At 43.9% G+C, this 19,178-nt stretch overlaps 1 protein-coding gene across 2 annotated transcripts in view; it reads right to left on the bottom strand.

Annotated features, from left to right (window-relative positions):
* CACHD1 (cache domain containing 1) overlaps positions 1-19,178 on the bottom strand; it is a 217,345-nt gene that overhangs the window by 51,329 nt on the left and 146,838 nt on the right. For both annotated transcript variants that reach the window (XM_027113978.1, XM_027113979.1), the window contains exons 5-8: positions 10,841-10,967; positions 7,898-8,042; positions 6,813-7,029; positions 69-218 (exon numbers count right to left, since the gene is read on the bottom strand). In XM_027113978.1, coding sequence (XP_026969779.1) covers positions 69-218; positions 6,813-7,029; positions 7,898-8,042; positions 10,841-10,967 — 639 coding nt within the window. The remainder of the gene's footprint in view (positions 1-68; positions 219-6,812; positions 7,030-7,897; positions 8,043-10,840; positions 10,968-19,178) is intronic.

The following is a 19,178-nucleotide window of genomic DNA, read 5'->3' as shown; positions in this document are numbered from 1 at the left end:
TTTTGAAAGCAGCATGCACATAGACAGAACTTTCATCTGAAAGAAAAGAATCTCGAAACACTACCTACCGTTCATGAGGGCGTAGGTGAGAATCATTACGGAGTTGTTTAGAAAGCTATTTTCTTCACTGATGACACGGAGAGTCGCCTTTTTATCTTCTTCTGAAGAGTCCTTTGATGTAATGCCAGCAGACAGGTAAATGATGACCATGTCTGTATCTAAACAAAAACATGCAAACTGAATGTTACATCGGAGTCTGGCTAAAGGCAGCTACTCAGTTTCTCTTTCACTGGGCTTTCCTGCCTTGAGGACCTGCCCGGTCCACCGTTCCTACTCCCGCCCGTCTGATGCCGGGCTTTCGTCTTCTTGCCTCCGCTGCTCTTTCATCCTGCCCGTGGTGGGCCACGAGGCCTCATTTACCCAGTGTCAGGTAAGGAGATGTTCCTAATGAGTTTACCAGATTGAAGAAGGTGTGTTCCTTTAGGCATCTACGGTTGTGGTAATTTAGCCATCCTAAAGGGACATCTTTCCTGCCTTCTGAAATGGAGGATTCAGAACCTGATTTACCTTTTCCTTAGTGTCTCAGGGTCTTCCCCAGGAACACACATTTTTGGGGGGACTAGGTTTTACACACAAAAAAATTATTTATTTATTTTTGTTTGGCTCCGCTGGGTCTTAGTTGCAGCACACGGACTCTTTGTTGCTGCATGAGGGATCTTCATTGAGGTACGTGGGATCTTTAGTTGCGGCATGCAGGATCTTTTAGTTGTGGCATGTGGGATCTAGTTCCCTGACCAGAAATCGAACCCAGGCCCCCTGCATTGGTAGCGTGGAGTCTTAACCACTGGACCACCAGGAAAGTCCCAGGACTAGGCTTTAAAGTGGTGGTTCTGCCAAGGACTCCTGAGACATGTAAGGTTATCTGTCTCTATGCCAGGTAGTGCCAAAAACATTTTTGTTTTAAAACTCACCAGTGTAGGAGAGCAATAAAAGCATGGACATAGGAGCCCGGTTGCTTGTGTTCACATCCCAGCTGTGCCACTTTCAAGCTGTGTCTGGGTTGTTTCAGGCAGATTTCCTAACCTTTCTACACCTAAATGTCCTTATCTACAACAACATGGGGATAATGACAGTATTTATTTCACAGGGTTGCTGTGAGGATCAACTGGTTAATTTAAGAGTGAAAGCCAGACTTCCCTGGTGGCACAGTGGTTAAGAAACTGCCTGCTAATGCAGGGGCCACAGGTTCGATCCTTGGTCCGAGAAGATCCCACGTGCCACGGAGCAACTAAGCCCGCGAGCCACAACTACTGAGCCCGCAGGCTGCAACTACTGAGCCCGCAGGCTGCAACTACTGAGGCCCATGCACCTCGAGCCTGTTCTCCACAAGAGAAGCCACTGCAATGAGAAGCCCGTGCACCACAACAAAGAGTAGCCCCCGCTTGCTGCAACTAGAGAAAGCCCGCACGCAGCCAAAAAATTTATTTTTTGGCCCAATGTAGCCAAAAAATAAATAAATAAATAAAAATTAAATGTAAAAAAAAAAAAGAACATTTAAAAAAAAGGGTCAATTATAGTTTCAAAAAAGAGTGAAAGCCAAAGGGTGATGGTAAATAGAGGATAAAAGAGAAAAGAAAGAAACCTCAACACAAACAAAACAAAAACAAAACCCTCGCACTGGCCTGAAGTAGCATCTATGACTCTAGAGTAAATTGACTCTCCAACCAGGGCTAATGATTGGGAAGTCATTTTAGCTCAGGGTGAAAACTTCTTTCAAGTGGATTTACTCAAAAATAAAAGTGGTGCATTTCCTACCACTAAAGATGCAGAGGCTGAATGATGGCTTTAATGGAGGACGGGAAGTAAGCCAGCTGGATTTTTATACTGTCTTTTTAATCTGAGATTCGCTGATTCAATATCTATTTTTAAGACAACCTACACAGACGTTTACCTTTTTATTGAGAAATAATGATTGATATGCTATATGCTTAATTCTTCAGGTTTTTATGGTTGTCATTTATCTGAGATTGCTTTATAGTTACTGGGGTAGGCAACCTCCAGGTTGGTCCCCCAATGATTTCACTTCCTGATATTCACATCCCTGTGTGGTCTCTCTTTGAATGTGGACTAGATTTAATGACCGGCTTCTTGTGAACCAAATGCAGCAGAGGTCACAGGGTGTCAAGAGATGGATTAGGTTACAGAAAGACAGTGGCTTCCACCTGTGTGCTCTCTCTCGGGGAAGCCAGAGAGCATGTTGTGAGCTATCCCATGGACAGGCAAGGTACTGAGGCCTTCAGAATCGAATCTGCCAGCAACCATGTCAGTGAACTTAGAAGCAGACCTTTCTCAAGTTGAACTATGAGATGACAGCAGCTATGGACAACAGTTTAACTGCAACCTCATGAGATACCTTTAGCCAGAGGCACCCAACCATGCTGTGCCCAGATTCCTGACCTACAGACACTGAGATAATAAATGTTTATTGCCTTAAGCCAGTGAGTGTTGGGTAATTTATTACCCAGGAACAGATAATTTAAAAAATTATCCTAACAATTATGAGGGTACAATGACAGAATTTTCTTCCGTTTGTAAATTTCCATTTTAGACACTGCAACATCCTTTATTATGCAGAATTGAATAATTACTACTAAGACTTAATATATAAGCAAGTCTTAAAGCTAATTTTGATGCTTGAACAATTCTCCAATAAATATTAACTGCAAATTTAAATTACATACTTTTTCATCAGAAATTAAGATATGAAAGCTGATGTATAAAAATATCATAAGCTAGGGAATATCCCTGTCTTAAACTAGATGTCAATCTTTTTCCAGTGTTGAAAATACAGTCCTGTAAATTATTTTTTTTAGGATGCTAAACAGCTCACTTAAGCTTCAGACTGGAAAATACTACTGGACCCTAGCAGGTAGAATACAGATATACCATGAAGCTAACAAACCATCGCCCTGTGGTCTGTCATTTATGTGTGATAAATTCCTGGACACCTGCAAGACTGACCTAAAATGAACTCTTGAATTTTCTTACTTGGCTTTATGATTCTGGATAAAACACGCTGTCACTGAGAGCTGGTTTTAGGCACAGGTCCACAACTGGAAAACCAGAAGGGCCTGCAGCCTGCAGCTCCTTTAGTCGCCAAGCGTATTTTCTTTCCGTTCCAACAATAAGACATACACTCTGCAAGCATCCTCACTGTCTCTGCCCAGCCACTGACTCTACTCCTGCCCTATCCTTAGGCAAAATTGAGTTATTTTTCTATTTTTAGGTATCAGACCTGCCAAATTTGGTCTGATTTATTTTTTTACTTGCTAGGATATCCCCTCTCTAGTCGCTCATGGGAACATTAAGCCCTGTGGTTAGTAATGTTAGGGATGAGTAATTATAGGGACTTGGGGCAGGGCAGAGACATAGCATGTACCTGGAAGAAAATGCAACCCTCTCCGTTTGACAAGTCCCTGTCTAAGCCACTAGCATTCCTTGGGGTCAGTATCAAAGGGGGGAGAACAACTCAAATTTGGGCTTTGCCCATGCCATTAGATTCCCACTCCCAGCCATCTTATTCCTTCTGCTACAAAATGACCCTCCCCAACCAGTTATCCCCCAGACAAACCCAGAACAAACAATCCAAATGTGTCGATTGTATCAGTTACAGATCTACCGTGGGATTGAAAGAGAGCCAGCACTGGATAAAAGTTTTAGATTTTCTGATTAGTACAAAGCAAATTAGGACAAAGCCACCATGATATATGCCATGTGGCTTCTGTTCATATGACCACCAATGTGGGGCAGATACCTTACTGTCATTCACAGACTAATCCTTACAATAACCCTACAGGGTAGACTCATTGGAATAATCCTATCCCACTGCCTTCAAACAGTGCCAGGTATACAGTAGATGCTAAATAATTGCCTGTGGAGTGAACACAAGTAATGATGTAGAGTACAAGCTCCTATGAGGAGTACATAGACCCCTCACACCATGCTGTAGCCAAGCCTACTAATGGTCCTTGACCGTCTTTGGGCTTGGGGTCAACTTAGGATGTCTAGGGTATCTGCTCTCCTTTAGCCAGAGCTAGAAGGCTTTTTCTTTTTTTAAATATATATATATATATTTTTTAATGTGGACCATTTTTAAAGTCTTTATTGAATTTGTTACAATATTGCTTCCGTTTTTTATGTTTTGGTTTTTTGGCCACAAGGCATGTGGGATCTTAGCTCCCCAACCAGGGACCGAACCCGTACCCCCTGCATTGGAAGGCAAAATCTTTAACCACTGGACTGCCAGGGAAGTCCCCAGAGCTAGAAGTCTTGAAGGAAACAGAATATCATAATAACCACAGCTAATATTTATTTAATATTTATGATGGAGCCCTGGATCTTATTATCACACCCAGTTTGCAGATGGGGAAACCAGACCTGGAGAAATCAAATAATTCACACAAGTTTAGAAAAATTTCAGAGTAGGAATTTGAACACCCATTGGTTGAAATTCAAAACCCACATACTTAACCACTGTGCAACATTGCTGGAGAGCAGCTCAAACCTCTCCTTAATAAACTGGGTAATACTAATTCCTGATGTGTTTCTTTATGCAATCTAATTTGGGTTCTTTTTTCTTTGAACTGCCAGTAGAAGTTGTAAAGTGCAGGCCTGTGAGCTAAACTTTAGACACATCTTACTTGGCCTAAAAAAGACTCCTCTGAGCATTGAGAAAAAAGACATCAAAATGTGTCCAAATCTGTGATGGTCACTCTTCTTTCCATGTTTTTGCTCGCCAACATTAAGAAAAACCCCCAAAACCCAGAGGAGAAACGTTTCCTGTCAAAGCAGTCTTCTGCTAATGTGCAGGGCAGGCAGGTTTGTAAGAAGAGGTTTAATGAGGTCTCTATTCACAGTTTTAAAGCTGGAACAAATGACAACATTTGAAAATGAAGGGGTTGCACATAAAGATCCAGATTTCTGGCTTCTCTTGAAACAGAATATCTGGCAACACTGGATAGGCGTTCCTGCAAGGCAACGAGAGGCTGAACAGGAGAGCGGCTGCCTCCCTGATAGAGCATGCGCCCTCTAGCTTCCTGTGCTCCCCAAACAATCCTCATTACCTTACCTCGAGCTCACCTGACACACTCACTGCCTGGCTGCTGCCAGTATAACATATCTCTTCGTTACTTAAACAGTGTAATAATCATCGAAATCGGACTTCATCTCTAAAGATGGTTTGATGGCTGAAGAATCAAGTAAGAAGAGCACATCTGGTGAGGAACGCCGACAGCCGGATGGCAGCTGGTAAACGGCATCCACAGGTGAATGGCATTGACCGACTAGCCAATCTGTCTTGAATACTTGAGAGGTCAGCCTTATCCTTTGGCCTTATTGAACTATGGACAACTTTACACTCAGCCATCCTGTAATATTGGTCTGTGGATAGCTGGTGCTTGCCAAGGCTGGCAGGCAAAATTCTAAGATGACCCCCACCCTTGTATGACTCCCTCCTCTTGAGTGTGGGCATGACCAGTAATTTGCTTCTGGCCAATAGAATATGGCTAAGGTGATGGGATATCATTCTTGTGACTGTGCTATATATTTGGCAAAGATGGAGGGATTCTGCAGACGTAATGAAGGTCTTAATAAGCTAACCATGAGGGAGAGTAATCTGTTTAAATCAAAAGGGAGAGTAAGCCTGATTAGGTTAGAAAAGGCCTTTAAAAGAGAGTCCAAGCCTTCCCCGAAGTCAGGGGCTTGAAAAAAAGATGCTCTCCTCCTGGCCTTGAAGAAACAAGTAGACATGCGTTTCACAATTGCAAAGAAATGAATTCTGCCAACCATTGAGCTTGGAAGAGGACTCTGACCCTCAATGAATCCACAGACTTGGCTGACACCTAGAATGCAGCCTTGTGCAGTCCTAAACAGAGAAGCGGCTCAGCAACTCATGGACTCCTGACCCACGGAAACTGTGAGATAACAATACACAGAAACGTAAAACTGATACGCCATTTACCATCATTAGCTGTAATAATTACAGTAGCTTCTGTCTTTCAAGGGCCCACCATGTGCCAGGCACTAAGTTGTGCATTTATCAATGTGGTCTTAGTTTTAATGCAGACACACTGAAGAGCTTGAAAATATATTCTTTAAATTTATCTCAACAGGATATGTTCATTGAAAAAAACAACCTACAAACAGATTTTCGAATATAAAAGAGAAAATGACATAGATTCCTTTCAGTAGTTTCAAAGCATGTATCTTATTTCAAATATCCTTCCCTTTACTTTAGCATGCATCCTAATTCCAGATTTTCTTTAACACATGAAAATTAAATTAGAGTGCCTTTGTACATCTGAAGGGCTGTGCTCATCTAAATGACAGCTGGTTAGAAGAAGGAAGGATCGAGGCAAGAATTCCGGCTGCCCCGTTTCTGAGCACATGCGCACAAGCAGACAGCCACTCTAAGTCACTGAGGAGGAGAGGATGACAATTAGCATCAAAAAGGATGTGGATGTTCTCCTGGGAAATAAACGGGGATATGTTCCTAATAAAGGCGCAGGAAGAAGAGGCTCAGGGAGTAAAGAAATCGTGCAGACTGAGTACCTTTGATTGGAAAAGATGAGAAAATCTAGTAAGATCCTAGTATTAGATGACCATTATGACAACACAAGAAAATTTTATCCCGTCAATTTAGAAAAAAATCCCTCTAGACATAGTTATGTGATCAATTTACAATATATTTCTATTGCCATCCTCTATGTGTTAGTTTATGAGCCACTAATTTATTAGTGAGCAAAGGCACTTACTTGCTTGGAACTTGGTGCTATTGTTGGTGCTTCGAATCAGCTGAAATGCCTTTTGAAATCCCACCGCGTGCTGGGTAGGGCTGTCCAAAGACTTGACACTGCTGACGAAGGTGGACATTTTCCTTTTTGTCTCACTGGTGGCTGGAGACAGGAATGTCTTATAGCACTGGTCAAGTGAGCAAGTCCTGACGGTGTCTGCCACAGTCAGCATGGAGATCTGGAGGGGAAAACAAACAGACAAACAGACCTTGTTATTCTGCCAGGGGAAGGTTTTCTACATTTCAGAAGAGCGCCCAAAGTGACAAGTCCTACCGAACAGTTTTGGAGAGTTTAAAAGGAAATGCCTAGAGGCATCGACCTATCAAATTTGAAGAAGATTAATTAAGGATTGGTAAGGGACAGGGACCCTAGAATTTGGCTTTTGTTCCAAGATGAAGTCAGCAGTACGGTGTTCATCTAGAACATTAAAAACAGTATTTCGCACACATAAAAATCTTGGCAAGTACTAATCGTCTGGATTCTCCGACTGGAGGTGGCGGTGACGGTAAAGGCATAGGGTGTGTGTTTTAAACAACTAGATTAGTGAGTAAAACCTTAGGAGGTGGAAAAGTCAAAATGATGAAGCAGAAAATGTCTACAGGCAATAGATTATCATTAGTTGTAAACACGCCTATCTCTGAGGTATCCTAGAGATTAGTAAACCTCTAGCAGCCTTCTTTTCTCCCTTGCCTCCCATCAATCTTGAGATAAAGACAAGTCATCCACCAGTGTCCAAGCCCTAGCCCTGTTCCTCCTTAGTATAATTTCCAGTGTGAAAGTCACAGCTAATTAGAAGTCTAGGCAGGGCCATTCAGGAAGTGCAAGACTCAGTTTGGTGGGGATGGTTTCATAAAGAGATTTGGAACTAGGGCTGGCAGCTGCTTCCTTAAATACGAGAATAAAAACTACAGCACTCGTTTCTCAAAGTCATTTTTAAAGGTGGATTGAAAAATACATATCGTAAAACATAAAGTACTTTTAAAAAGGTATTCAAGAAAGACCCAATGCCAATGGGGTGGGGGGCGGGTCACTGGGGTCATCATCACCTTATCGTGTTCATCGATGGCGCTGAGGATGACCTGGGCAGCGTCCTTGGCAATCTGAAGCTGGGTGTCTGTGACGGAAGCCCCGTGGTCCAGGATCACTACTATGTGCTTTGACTGCGGCCGGACAGTGGAGACGTAGATAGGTCTAGAATGGGGAGAAGCTCTCTGGGGTCAGTCCTGGTTTAGAGTAAAGGCCTCAACCTCACACAGCTATGAGTGCTACATATGGGCAGGCACGCTGGCCTCCCTGTGTTTCTGGGGGTTTGGCACAAGGATGGAGAGACCAGCACGGAACGAGAAACTATTCTGGTGCACTGAAAACAAGACCTCAAGACAACAGCGTGCGTCTGCGGAACAGGGATCGGTGACTTCTGCCTTCCAAAGATTAAAGCAACCGGGAGAAGGATTTAAGAAGCAAAGCCTTTGGAAGGCTGGCTTTTTCAGCATATGTGAAAGTCCACCCTCCCTGGAAATGGAACTGGTGGCCCCCCGGGCAGCAGAGACAGAATAGCAGGGAGAAAAAAGTCCACCAGCCAGTGCGGGGGTCCTCTGCAGATTTAGAGTGGGGCTTGGCTAACACGGAGGCAGCCTGTCATCTGTGAGCACGCTGAGCAGCTTTGAATAGCTGGTCTGGTTTCTCTCTCCCCAGACAAAAGCCACTGCTAGGAGGGCCCTTTTCCTTTCTGTACTGAAACAATTTACACAGGTCAGCCACCAAAAGGCCCCTTATCCGAGCATTTAAAACTGTGCCATCAGATTTGTCCAAGCCGGTGACAGCCACTCTTCTTGCCAGGTTTTTGTTTGCCAACATTAAGAAAAGGGGTGGAGGTGGGGGGAACGCCAAAGGGGTGGAGGTGCCTCCCACCAAAGCAACCTTCTGCTAGTGTGCGGTGCAGGCAGGTTTGTGAGAAGAGGCTTAATGAGGTCTCTATTCACAGTTTTAAAGCTGGAACAAATTAGAGGGAGCTTAAGAGAGCAAATCAGCCTCGAGAGAATTCTCTCCTTTATCGACACCCCTAAAACACTAGCGTGTTCTGTGAAATGTTAGATGCCAGTTGAGTCACAAAAGCCTGGGCACAAATTAAAAAATACAGGCAAAGTACCAAAAAAACTCAAAATCGGGCCAAGTTTACACTAATTGTTCTCAAGCCAAAAGTCCTACATTAATACTAAAGCACTACTATATTTTCACTAGTCAATACCATTTAGCCAAGTAGGGAAATTGGATAAAAAAAATCCAAGAGCGGTGACTACAGAAGCGAAGGAGGCAACAGAAAATAAGGAAATCTGTCTATGCCGACACTGACAAGCATGTCGAATACTGAACGTTTAAGTCCTCCAAGCTAGATGAGTAGATTTTTTTTTTTTAAATGGCATACCCCCTCCTTTCCAATTCAACTCAACATAAATGAAGAGCAGAATACGTGTTCACACTGTCACAATAAATTGTTAAAAACGGCTTTACTGGGATACATAAATAGCAGCATTATATGTACAATCCGGGGCGGTCCTCATAGTGCAATTGGCTCCTTTCTGATATGCTCTGCAAACCCACTCCACACTTCAAAGGATGTGGAGACCTTGCAAAAGCCTCAGAGGTGAGAGGACAGGTCAAGAGACGGCGACAGCAATCTACGAGGAGAGGAACTCGGATTACTTAGTCAAGGAAACAGAGGCTTGAGGATTGATTTAATGCGTATTTAGGGTAGAGATTCGTGAAACCTCCCGAGTGTGGGTGAATGCCGATTTGTGACGAGGTGCTGCGTTTCCTTTTGGACCATCCCTCACAGGTGATTCATTAAAAGCAGAATGCCATCTAATCTATCTTCTTAGAAGTAAATGAGAATTAGATGGTTTATGATGTCTTTGGCCTCTCCTGAGAGATGAGCCAGACGAGAACCCAAGGTCATGGATTCTGGAACAGTCTCCCAGATGCTCAAGTCTTCACCATGCCGTCTAGGGAGGGAACGGAAGAAACTATACAAATGATACAAAGGTCCTTCAGGAAAAGCACAGAAGTAGTATTTTCCTTGGGGAAAATTTTAGATACAATTTATTTATTTTTTTCTTCCAGTTGTATTGAGATGTACTTGACACACAGCACTGTGTAAGTTTCAGGTGTGCAGCATAATGATTTGACTTACATACATCATGAAGTGATTATCACAATAAGTTTAGTGAACAGATATAATTTAAAACAAAGATGGAAAGAAGCTAAATTGGTGGTTTAGTCTCAAAAAACGTGGCATGGAAAGCAGGCATCTTGCACTAGTTCCAGAAGTTCTGGCATCAAACATCTAACACTGCAAAAGTGAAACTGTGGGGATTAAAAAGGAAAGCATCTTTTTTGCCTAAGGGGTTCTGTAAATTGATGAGTGTTGTCCTAGAAATCATCTCACCATTACCGCCCTTCTAGCTAAGTGGTAGCATCTCAAGTCATTTCCTGAGAAAAGCAGCATGTTAAGGACCCTCGATCCAGTGTTTTCTGGACAACCTTAAGACTTCTAGTAGCTGAGATGTGCATGTACATTTCAAAAGGATGGCCAAGCATGTTATCCCAGAAAGGAAAGCTGAGAATCACAAACTCTATTCTGAGCTATGCTGTAAAGTCTTCTAGCACTGCCCTTGAGAGAAGGTATTATCATTTGTCTCTCAACGAAGGTGTCTGAAACTCAAAACAGACTGGGTGCTTCAAAATTTTTTATTTCTTAGTAAATACTTGTTTTACTTGGCTTGTTAGATAGTTCTGAAAAAGTTCCAGGCTTCATCGTTTGCCTTCCCAGGCATTTCTACACCCACATATGTTAAATAATGAAATCATTTCAGGATAAGTTTCTGAAACCACAGTTTGGAGGCAGAGCTGTGTGTATGAATGGGGAGTCTATATTTTATACAGATTACTCTTAAGCAGTAATTAAAACTTTGGCAAGCAAGTCAACGTACCTACTGCGATGCTCATAGCTGCCCTTACACCGGAACTTGTGTGCTGGGAAAACAGTGAAAATTCCTTCTTCTGAACTGAAATACTGCCACTTAATTCCAGGGTTGGATTTCAGGTTGTCTGCAAGAACTGGAGGAGTGGGGAAAAGACATATAACCAACAAGTCCACAGGTGCACGCAGGCACTGTGCCTCGGGCATCTGTTTTGCATAAATGGTTTGTACTATGAAGAAATCCCAGTAGGTATAAGGCTGTAAATTTTCTACTCAACATTTTCTTTCTGTCCCTTAAAAAAATACCCCATGAATAGAAAATGTAATGAATGTTTCAGTCAAGTGAAGCAATCACTCTTAACATTGTACAGTGACACTATATGTCGTGAATTATTTTTTCGGCATAAATGATTCATTTGCATTCATCTCTCTCCTCACTGGGCTGGTCCCTGTTAAGCCAGTGTATACTTGCTGGCTTGGAGTATGTTCTCTAACTGTGGAAAACGGTAATATTAATAGGCTAGTCTCCCGAGGGACTAGACCTGTGACCTTGACCTTGTTCACTTCACAGTGAGGGAAACAGCATGGATAGTACTTGAAAAATGAGAACCACAATCATTCAGGAAGAGCTTACAGAATGATTCCAACATGGCAGCACAGGAATAGAGGCCTTCCCTCACGTTATCTCATTTAATCCATAAAACAACCCTAGGATGAAGGTGGTATTATTATTTTTTTAACACCTTTATGGGAGTATAATTGCTTTAAAATGGTGTGAGTTTCTGCTTTATAACAAAGTGGACCAGCTATACATATACATATATCCCCATATCTCCTCCCTCTTGCGTCTCCCTCCCACCCTCCCTATCCTACCCCTCTAGGTGGTCACAAAGCAGAAGCTGGTATTATTATTCCCTACTTTGGAGTTGAGAAAATATGCTTACAGAGCTTAAGCAAATTGGCTGAGGCCTTGTCAGGAACTGGCTGAGCTGGGATTCAAATCTGGGTGTCCTGGCTCCTGTGTTCTTTACATCAGTTGGTATTGCCTCCCTTCCTAAGTGTACTGCATTCCTGCCACTGGTTTGCAGCTGGGGTGGCAGCCACCTTACTGTGCGCAATACTGTCCCGAAAGCTCCATGAAGTCTTTCTCTCTTCTCTGATGCCCCTTCACTCTACTCCACACCACTTCATTTATGTATTACACACTACTATGTGTAGGGTACTGCTTTACATGTTGCAAGAGATACAAAGATGAGCAGAAAACAAGCCCTCCTGTAATAAGCAATATATCAGAAGAATTATATAGAGGGAAATGGAGCAAAACGAGAAAGCATGAGGTGTATTTGGCAAAAATATATATATAAAGCTCTGAATGCCACAAAGCCATCCTTTTTTTTTTTCCTTTGGCCGTGCCTCGCAGCGTGTGGGAATCTTAGTGCTCCGACCAGGGATCGAACCCACACCCCCTGCAGTGGAAGTGTGGAGTCTTAACTACTGGACTACCAGGGAAGTCCCCAACACATGGCCATCCTTTAGTCTGGCTTGGGGGTCAGCAAGCTTCTGTAAAGGGCCAGGTGGTCAGTGATTCTGGCTTTGCAGACCATATGGTCTCTGTTCCAACTATCCAACACTGCCTTGTGGTGCGAAAGCAGCCACAGACATCCATAAAGGAACGTGTGGGTGTGTTCAATCAAAGCGAATTTGCGAACATCAGTGGCAAGCCCAGTTTGGGCAGTGGTCCTCCAACCACACTGTGTAAAATGTACCATGTGGAGGCCTTCAAAAATATTCAGCAGTTACCCTGCCCAACACACACCGAGGAGCTATAGCACACTGTAGCCTCACACAAATCCTAGGAGTAAACAGTTATTAACCCCAAGTTACAGATGAGGAAACAGGCTGAGAGAGGTTTGTTGACCTGCTTGAGGTTTCACAGTGGACAAGAAGGGAGTCAAGCCAGTGTATGACCACAACGCCCATCCCCTCTCTCCACTCTGCCAGCCAGCCTTATCAAGGTCATCACCTGGACTCAGGCGACCACTCTCTCTCCGGGGACCCAAGCTGACGTGAGTGCATGTAAACACGGAAGAGGGTTTTTCTCTGCCTTGTCTCCTGGGAGTCTGAAGCTCAACCTTGATCTCATATTAGCTCTTCTCCAGGCAGCCCTGCCAACCCAGCAATAAAAAGGCAAACACCGCCTTTGGGAGAAAGGAAAGCTCGGTGACCTCATTTAAAAGTAACATCTGTAACAATAAACAGGCTACAGTGAGACTATTAAAAGGGGAGCCAATGAGAGCAAGAATGTTTTAAAAATAAATCAGAATTCACATAGTGCATGATACATTTAGTCTCACCACAAAAGATCATTCTGGTTCCATTCCAGCACTAGAGCCTAAGTATTGGGCAAGGTTCCTCAAACCCTCCCGCTGAGAACTCCTTTGGTATCTGATTAAATTTCATCTGTTATTCAGCACTAGCAGAAGATGACGGCTATGATGGTAATGAGGACCCCAGGGCCCAGAAGCCTTCAATCTATCATTGTGGTGTGCACCCCAGGCAGGCCCCTCCTGACTTAGAGGTGGAGGTGGATGATAGTCCTACTATCTATGCAGAGAACCCAGAGGGGTCTTCCCCCATTCATAGGAGTCAGTTAGGCGTTCTGACCACTGGATCACTTGGGCTGGGGTCCCACACACTCACTCTTTCCTCAGAAATGCTGGAAGCTGTCCAGGAAGAAAACCTGGGCAGACGCCCAACCTGTGAGCCCACGCTGCACAGTGCTAGGCTGTAAGTTATCAACGGGCAGGGTCTGTATCTAAACTGCTCTGCACACCGATCTCAGACAGACACACGTGAAGGAGGCAATGAATGTTTTTTCCTTACTGAAGCTGAACCCGAACCCCAGGACAGAAGTTCATCACACCCTCTGACATCCTCCAGCATTTTACCTCTTCCCACCTTCTAGCTAGAATTACTGTCCTAACAGGAAACTGTTGGATCCTCCATCCCTAGACTCAAAGATCCTTGAGGGTGAGATCTATATCTGAGCCTTGTCTGTTACCCCTGAAGCAGAGATTCCCAGTACTTTTCACATCAAGGCGCACACTCTGCGTGATCTGCAGCATACAGACTGGGAAGATCTGCATGGAAGTACTATTTCTTGAATGTTTTGATACTTTTGTTTGATAAATTCTAAAATCTTACTTTCCTCTAATGCCAAATCCAATTAAACATAAATTAAACATAGAGCAATGATTAAATAAATCAATATAGAGCAATCATAATTCTAAATATGTTTAAAAATGATAAACACTCCCTTCTCCCAACATTACTGCCAATGGAACCAGTACAAAAATAGGTAAATGGAGAGAGAAAAAGCCTGCTTGTTGGATGATTTCATGGGACTATACATGTCAAAACATATCAACTGTATATGCTAAACATGTGAAGTTTATTAGATGTCAATTATTCCTCAATAAATTTGATTTAATAATAGTGTAAATTTATTGAGCATCATACAAACTAGTTTTTTTTTTTTTTTTTTTTGGTGGTACGCAGGCCTCTCACTGCTGTGGCCTCTCCCGCTGCGGAGCACAGGCTCTGGACGCGCAGGCTCAGTGGCCATGGCTCATGGGCCCAGCCGCTCCGCGGCATGTGGGATCTTCCCGGACCGGGGCACGAACCCGTGTCCCCTGCATCGGCAGGCAGACTCTCAACCACTGCGCCACGAGGGAAGCCCCACAAACTAGTTTTATACACAGTTTGATGTTTTATAAAGACTCTATGAGTTTGCTATTATACCCATTTTACAGATAAAGAACTAACTTGCTCAGAGTCATAAGGGCAGAGTCATGATTTGACCTAGGTGTCTGCCTCCAAAGTCCTGGCTCTTTCCAGAACACTGTAGTGTTTCTACATGTCCATAGATACATGCTGAATGAATTGGCACTGAATAGATAAAAAATGCACTGAGTACTTCTTAAGAGGAAGAATAAATGTATAAACATGTTGATGGTTTTCAATCAGAATAATCAGTTGCATCAGTTTGTAAATATACAGTGTAAATAAATACAATTAAGGAGACACTTGACTCCTTAAGGAACGATTTCAAAACTGAAATAAGACATAAGGCTAAAGTGAGCATTTAATCTTGTGAGAAAAAACAAACTGCTGAACTGCTAAAACTGGCACACACCAGCTGGGAGTCCAATGTCATGGGCTTTACCATCGACCTCAAGGGCTGGTCTACCTGGAAAATGGCAGAGACACAAGCTACAGCTTGGAAGGTAGAGTCGACGGTAATTACAGCACTCAGAACTGTGCGTGAGGTCAAACAATAGTGTACTTTATTTTATTTTTTTGCGGTACGCGGGCCTCTCATTGCTGTGGCCTCTCCCGCTGCGGAGCACAGGCTCTGGACGCGCAGGCTCAGTGGCCATGGCTCATGGGCCCAGCCGCTCCGCGGCATGTGGGATCCTCCCGGACCGGGGCACGAATCCGTGTCCCCTGCATCGGCAGGCGGACTCTCAACCACTGCACCACCAGGGAAGCCCTCAATAGTGTATTTTAGATAATAAAGGGAGTTTTTATTCGAGAGAGAAACTATAGCGCTGACACCTCTTAATTATTTTGTAGGTGCTCAGCTGGTTAGAGATGTGAGCCTGATGTGTCTTTTTCTTTGTCAAATTGAACAGGCATAAGAAAGCCATTTGGACACGGGCCCAGTGCTATTTTGCACTCTTTACTTAATTTAGGTTGGCTCTTAGGAACTAGAAGGGATACCCTGGTAAATCAGACGGGCTGGGAATAAGCAGCCGTGGGTTAAAATGCCATCTCTGACTGGCAAGCTCTCTGACCTTCAGTTTAACTTTCTATCCAGTATCCAAAGGCATCTTTCTAAAACGGAAATCAAATCCCACCACTGATTTGCTTAAAACTGTTCAAAGGTTTCCCACATAATCATGTCTAGTGTTAAATCCAACCCCATCAGGCCCTGTACCATCTGGTGCCTTCCTACTCCCCAGGCTCACCTTTCCCCTTTTCAACTCACTACATTGTACACCGAGAGCTATTTCTTTTTAGTTCTGTAAATATGCCAATCTTTTTGCAATGGAATAACTCTTCACCTTCTCAGAGAGACCTTCCCTGACCACCCTCCATTATTATCCTCCCTTAGAGCATCCAGTATTTTCCTTCATAGGAAATTTTTGCCATAGATGGCAAAAATTGGTAAGTTCGGTGTATTTATTTCTGCCGCTATTTGTTTTGTGTCTCTCATGCAGAGGAGCTGTCAGTCCCAGGAGGGCAGGGGCCAAGTCAATTTTGTTCATCACATTCCCTGGCCCTGGCACAAGCCCAGTTTTTAGGAAGCACTCAGTCAGTATTTGCTGAGTGAATCAGTGAATGATGATGTTGGCCAAGGCATGTGATTTCACAATCTCCACATCTGTAAAGTAATAGATTTGGACAAGCTATTTCCAAAGACCCTGTAGAAACCCAGAGAAAAGTGGTAAGAGGGCAAAGAATGAAGGTCAATAGGAAGGAAGTACATGGATTTACAACTAGAGAGAAAGAGCTTTTATCAAGTTGATGAAAGAAAAAAGGAAGAGCATTCTCACTTCCTATTTGCTTGGAAGCTGTAGGTCAGTACTATGAGATTATTAATAGTGATTCAATACTTTGCAAAATGTCCAAACAGCACCAAGAAACATTTAAATGAGGATGATGGAGAAAACTTAATATTGGCCTTTAAAGGATGTGGAGCTCCCTGTGATGGTTCCTGTTTCTCTAAAGGCAAAACTCTCCATCCCCTTCAACAACTGACTATTTCTCACTTACATGTCCTATGCTAATTATAAGTGAAGACCAAGAATTTTGCCATACCCATTGGCTTATTTTTTCTTTGACAAACTGTCATCAGATAAGCAGCTGAAAAACCGTGCCTTTCCTCTTTCTAGGCATTCCTGTCTATTGGGTCTCAAGATCCGCCTGCACACAGTGTACTGAACTGTCTGTGGATGATTCTAACATATGGGTCCCAGATTCCACAGTCCCCAAATATTTTCCTTCCAATTTTATCATCTACATCTGACTAGTTCTTATGTCATTGGCCTCTCCAGTCAAAACAAAACCAACCACGTCCCCAAACTCCTTGCCTGCCTTCTTTAATACTTAACCCACCAGGCCAATGAGAAAGAGCTGGATTATGAACCGCCTGTATTTGGGCTGTGACTTTCCCAATAGCATTATCCAGTGGAAGTAGGGACAAAGGGAAAATGCCCTGTAACAGAAAGCCTGTGCTCCCACTTCGAGGAACTTTGGGCTTCCCGATGCCCAGCCCAACACTGCTCAGCAAAGCACACAGAGCTATCTACTTCCCACAGCTTGCCAAATGTAAAATACAGGAGCTGTCGTAAGCACACAGAGGTGCAGACACACAAAAACACACATCCTGGGCTTCCCTGGTGGCGCAGTGGTTAGGAGTCCGCCTGCCGATGCAGGGGACGCAGGTTCGTGCCCCGGTCCGGGAGGATCCCACATGCTGCGGAGCGGCTGGGCCCGTGAGCCGTGGCCACTGAGCCTGCATGTACGGAGCCTGTGCTCCACAGCGGGGGAGGCCGCAGCAGTGAGAGGCCCGCGTACCGCAAAAAAAAAAAAAAAAAAACAAAAAAAACACACACATCCTTTCCTAACAGACCAGAAATTACACAGCACCTTTCAGTAATACTCTGTGCAACTGCAATCCTTTTGGAGGGAAGTAAAATAAATTAACATCCTGAGGACTCCAAACAAAATTTCTAGCCTTATGCCCTATCACACCTTTCCAATTCCTGCTCCTTGCTCACATCCTGAGTATCGTTTTACCACGTATTCTGGAGGGGCCATATTTCATGGATACTGTGTATGCTGTTCCAGAAGGGGCAAGCATATTGAGTGTTTGACCACGTGCCAGGCACTTTGCAAGGTCTTTTATTTATATTATCTCAGTTAATTCTTACAACAACTCTATGGGGTGGGTTTTATTTATTATTCAGGAAACCAAGGCATATAGAGGTTAATTTTCCCAAGTATTTAACAGCTAGCAAGAGCCAGAATGTGGAGGTTTACCAAAGCGATACTGTTATTATCATTTTATAGCTAAGGATATTCTGGCTCCAAGGGAGGAGTTACTTAAGCTTTGGGCCTGGAATAGGATCCAGGCCACACTGTCCTCTGATTCTTCCACTAAAGCCCATTGCCGAAGTTAGGTTAATGGCAGCTGACTCAGCCATCTCATTGTATTTACTTTAGTCTAATACTAAGGAGAGGACATCCACAAATCTCTGATTCTGTTCCAAGCTCACAGTTCATCATGTCCATTCTAAGCTAATTACATGATGTAAAATAACCAGTCCATTCTGTCCTTGATTCTGTTGAGGCAGCTTGGTCATGGGCTCAGATAATCCAGAACAAATTTCTGGGGCAATCCAAAATCAGCACAGGATCCACGGCTCTACCCTCTTTCTTTCTCAGAGACCATTCCCAGAGGACCCAAAGGTCAAGGTAGTTTCCAAACACTCATGGAAAGAATACGACAAAATTAGCAGAGATGGAGTTCTCAACCCTGGCTGACCATCACAATCAGCTTTTGGAGCCTACGGGTTCCCAGGCTTTACCAAGCCAACATTCGGATTCACTAGGTCTGGATTGGGGGTCAAAGAATAGGCATTTGTGTGTGTGTGTGTGTGTGTGTGTGGTACGCCGGCCTCTCCCTGCTGTGGCCTCTCCCGTTGCGGAGCACAGGCTCCGGACACGCAGGCTCAGCGGCCGTGGCTCACCGACCCAGCCGCTCTGCGGCATGTGGGATCCTCCCGGACCGGGGCACGAACCCGTGTCCCCTGCATCGGCAGGTGGACTCCCAACCACTGCGCCACCAGGGAAGCCCCAAGAATAGGCATTTTTGACAAAGCACATCAGGTGACCCTGATGATCAGCCAGGTTTGGGACAACTCAACCAAGAGGTTAAACTACGTCGTCCTGTCCGTTTCCTTAGCTTCACTTGCTTCTTAGACTGACTCTCTCTCTCTCTCTCTCTCTCTCTCTGTCTTCAGCATATAAATATTTTCAAGTTGCTCTAACTTAAAAAACTATCATCTGCAGAACCATCCCTAAATCCTATCCCTTCCTAAGTTATCAGTGACCTTTCACCTTTTCTCTGCCAATCAATCAGTGACCTTTCAACTTTCTCTGCCATGGACAGTGGTCTCCACGGACTCTCTGCTTCTTGCCATCCCATTAACCACTCATCTTGGATAAGGCCATGCTTGCGTAGGCCATGGCCCCTCTCCACGACCCCTCCCACTTTTGGA

Source organism: Aethalodelphis obliquidens, unplaced genomic scaffold, assembly GCF_003676395.1.
Source record: "Aethalodelphis obliquidens isolate GAN/ISIS:26980383/991018 unplaced genomic scaffold, ASM367639v1 scaffold13, whole genome shotgun sequence".
NCBI lineage: Eukaryota > Metazoa > Chordata > Mammalia > Artiodactyla > Delphinidae > Aethalodelphis > Aethalodelphis obliquidens.
Note: the sequence above shows the minus strand (reverse complement) of the source record. Positions and strands in the feature narration are given on the sequence as shown.